The sequence below is a fragment of the Halyomorpha halys genome, unplaced genomic scaffold (genome assembly GCF_000696795.3).
Source record: "Halyomorpha halys isolate HHAL.00 unplaced genomic scaffold, Hhal_1.1 Scaffold260.1, whole genome shotgun sequence".
Taxonomy (NCBI): Eukaryota; Metazoa; Arthropoda; class Insecta; order Hemiptera; family Pentatomidae; genus Halyomorpha; species Halyomorpha halys.
The window spans coordinates 602457-606950 of NW_027112780.1; the positions used below are offsets into that span (position 1 = coordinate 602457).

At 29.1% G+C, this 4494-nt stretch overlaps 1 protein-coding gene across 1 annotated transcript in view; it reads right to left on the bottom strand.

Moving 5' to 3' along the window:
- LOC106680409 (nephrin) overlaps nt 1-4494 on the bottom strand; it is a gene marked incomplete in the record, with an annotated part of 208300 nt that overhangs the window by 28412 nt on the left and 175394 nt on the right. Inside the window, 1 exon segment of the mRNA XM_067050552.1 lies at nt 1185-1320. Coding sequence (XP_066906653.1) covers nt 1185-1320 — 136 coding nt within the window.

Sequence of the window (4494 nt, forward strand, 5' to 3'; positions counted from 1 at the left end):
TCGATATTACAACAGTAGAACATATCGAAATAAATATGTAATTACCAAAATAAAATATCGATATTCCATTTTTTAATTTTCTAGTCTTCTTACACAAATTATCGATATTTCGATATATTTAATACCGGCATATTCTTGCTAATGTTCCATTTCGATATTAAAACAATACAAAATATCGAAATAAATATTTAATAGTTCAAATCAAATATCGATATTCCTTTTTTTAATTTTCTATTCTATTTTCTAGAATGTTTAAACAAAATATCGATATTTTGGTAAAATAATATCGGAATATTGTTGGTCATATTCTATATCGATATTACAACAGTAGAAAATATCGAAATAAATATGTAATTATCAACATAAAATATCGATATTCTATTATTTAATTTTCTTGTTGTTTTAAACAAAATATCGATAGTACGATAAAATAATATTGGAATATTTTTACAAATATTCCATATGGATTTAACAAAAATACAAAATATCGAAATAAAAATGTAATTATCAAAATAAAATATCGATAACGTTTTTTAAAATTGTCTTTAACTTAAACAATTATATATTAGTTTGTATTTGTTATGTTTATGATATAGTTTTCGTGGTGTTGCTTTGCTTCATCGTTATCAAGAGTTTCTCATATATTTTGATTAGATATGACATAAAATAAGTCTTCCTATATTATGCTATGTTATCATTTTATAATTATTATTACTTTAATTCGTTAAATTTTCGATATCGATATTTCGATATTTTAGTGCCGATATTATATCGATATCGATATTGCTAACCGATATCGATATCGGTATTTTGCTTTCGATATCCCATCCCTACCGCCCAGAGAGTTCACTGCTCAATTTGAGCAGCGTTCCTTTTTTGCTGTATAACTCAACCTAAACAATGAAGTAATTGTACTTAAATTGCAAATAATAGTAATTGCAAAGTAAACTTCACGTGCTCAGGTGAACTAATAGATTAACTACCACTGTTTGAAATATAAGAACGATAAATTTTAGATTAATGTAAATTTACATTAAGTGTTATTATGAAATTGTTGTCCTAATTGTATGATATTTCATTGCTAAACTGGATTTGGAAATCATTAAAGATACTACAATTAATCTCAATACTTATGCCTGAAAATACAAATGTGATCAACCTATCAGACCAAAGATAAATCTTACATTGGACTTTGAGTGACAGAGGCCTGCTCCGTACAGCTCCTTCCCTATTCCGCACGAAACAGAAGTAGTCCCCGGCGTAGTCGGCGTTCACGGGACCAAGGTTCAGCTCACCACCATTTTCCCTCAGCAGCTCACTCTGTAGATAAAACACCAATAAATAGCATCTGGTAGGTTCAAGACACTGAGAGTTTTTTATATATTTATATAAGCTTAACTTAATTAGTTAGGTAGTCAATTATTATCATTCTTAATACTATTATTAAAATTATTTAAGGAAGATAGAAATCAGCAAAAGCTCATCGGGAGTGAAATAAATTTACTTTTAGTGATGCCTGAACTCGAATTTCCAATAGGGTTGAATGTGTGTGTCAGTATGATGCTCAGATCGTCTAGTATGCCCCTGATTCATGTTCAAATACTCATTTGTAGTTTCCAGAATGTCCAAAGTAGGCCCAGGAAATGTCTTTCAAACACTGGGTCTCATACTAAAAAAACCCAGAAATTTACAGTCATAATGTTTACCAAGAATACTCAAGATATATAGTCTCTACTGTAGTAAATCGAGGTGAGAACTTGTTATTTAGGGGAGGGGAAATAATTCAACACAAAATTCAGCAAATTAGTGCACTCTAGTTACTTGTTGATAAAGCTATTAGTTTTCGTGTTTACTGTGGTATGTTTGTAAAAATCAACAGTGTTATGTCACTTCAAAAATTCACAGTTCATCACTTTGTTACTATTTGTAAAATTTGTTGGTTCCGTGATACGAAGAATTAATTTTATACACTGGCAAATATATTTTTATTTACCTGCTACCTAAAATATTACGTATATATTTCATTAAAGTTTTTTTTTCGGCCAAGACCCCCACATTTTACATTGAAGTCTTATACTGATTCAGTTAAAGTTACCTTTTTTTCTTTTTTGTCTGTCAGTATGTACATTATTATCAAATTAGCTGATCGTAAGGTAGGATTGTACACCATTTTGTTTTTAACATTTGGTGTATCGACCATTTGGAACCTGGGGCGGATTCATTTTTGAGGCCCCTTACGAAGAAATCAAAACAAAAAATGGCGATTTTTAACTTAAAAAAAAGTGAAGTCTTTTATTTAAATAAAGTTATCATTCAAATAAAAAAGTCTATGGTTGAATGGGTTTTATATTTTTATCTTGCTGAAACTTGTTTTTATCAAAATAGTATTGATGGTATCATAGACAATTCTCCTTAGAATATCCTTCTATTTTCAAAGGAGAATTACATCATGGTTCTATATCGCCAAGTTTTGTGAATGGAACTATTATTGATAATACTTTTTGATTTATTAGATGGTGAAGGTGATAGGGATATAGTCCCATTTGTCCTATTGGACTTAGCATTTGAAAGATTTGTTCTTCCTCGGGTCTTCTTGTTTAGTAGTGCCGAAATATGGCGTAGACAAAACACATGTTTGTAGAAAAATATAATGTATATAGACATTGTCTTTTAACAGTTTGTATTTTCGGAATATTGGCTAATTTCCTATAAAAAATAAATGGAAGGCATTGATAACTGTGTGAAATAAAGTTAAAATAAAATTTTAAACAATGCGTACAATTAATTCCAAACTGATTTAGAAGAGAATGGGAAATGAGAGGCTGTTAGAGAAGACTTTGGTATCGCCTTATAGTAAGGATATCGAGCGAATGATGACAGGCCACTGGAGGCTGCAATTAGCAACAGATTAGACGATCAGTTGCCGTTTAAACCTATGTCGAATTAGAGGGACAATTCCACTTTTCTCTAATTGGAGTTGGAAATCTTGCCGTCCAGCAACTTCTGTCACAAACTCCATCCATTTCTCTGTCTCCATCCATGACATTCCCAGTACAACTTGTCAGGTCTATTGGTTCTATTCAAGTGGACATTACCCTTTTCTGACGGCGTAAGATAAGACAATAGAACTCGATCGGTGGAAGGAATGTCAAGATGGCTTTATTTAAATTAAGCTATCTCGAAGGGTCGCCGATTAAAACAGTTAGTTACCTTAATTACTTCGGCTCCGTATATATTAGAAACACAAAATAATTTTAAGCGATTAATAAATAACTGAATTATTAACATTTGTAGTGAATCACAATGAACAAAAAAACAACAACAATAAAACAGAATTGTTATTATATTTATTTTTGTTATTTCTGATCCTGGTTGAATTATATAAGGACTTTAACCAAATAATATTTTTCCTGCTTTCTTTTTCTATTTCATCTTTGCTTATTGACTGGAATTCATCTAATTTATTATTAATAAACAGTCAAAATTTTAAATTTGAATGGTCATAATTCCTAAAAGCGTTTTTAATTTTATTAGTTAACTAAGGGAAACATTTTAATTTTTATAAACGTCCCAATTTTAATGGTTTTTCTATTGTACTTTTATTATTATCTATTGTATTTAGAATCAGTGGTAAGTACATATCAGTATGTATATATCTATAAACTAATTCGAGAAAATTCAGGTGGTTGGGGGTGACCTTGAACAAATCACTTCTTTTACAACCGTTGTTCAAGAAATAGTACTTCCTTACAAAGTACTAAACCTCTGACACTTCATGAGTTGTAGCAGTTCTGATTTTCATCCTTTTTTTCAAATTTCTAAATTTTTTATTTAATTTATCTTTTGATTAAGAGAAAAAGTTCTTGAACCATGCCCATTTTTTCAATACAAAAATATATAATATTATAAACATCACAATTTTATTCAACATTTACACTCCACACTTCTGTGACGTTTTCGGCATTTTCATTGGCCAATTTATCTTCACCCCAGTCAAAATATTGAAACCTATAAATATAAATTATCAGTATTAATCCTACAACATAAGTTCCAAAGTTTTTTAAACTAGATTAATAACGCCATTACTTTCTAGTTATGAACAAGTAGAACAGTAATAATAATAAAAAAAAAATAGAAAAACCATTAAAAGTGGGGCATTTTCAAAAATTAAAATATTTCCCCTGGTTGACTAATAAAATTAAGAACGCGTTTATGAAATATGATCATCTAAATTTAAAATTTTGACGAAATAACATTAAATTAGATGAATTCCTATAAAATACGAAAGACAAAATAGGAAAAGAAAACAGGCGAAACGTTATTTATAAAATAATCTGTAAACAATGTAATAACAAGGAATAGAATAAATTAACATAGAAAAAATATTAAAACCAACGTAGCTTAGAACATAACCATGAATTTAATTTCAAAGAAGAAAAAATTTTAAATGAAGCAGAGGATGTAAGAATTAGGAAATAGATACTAATATTTATA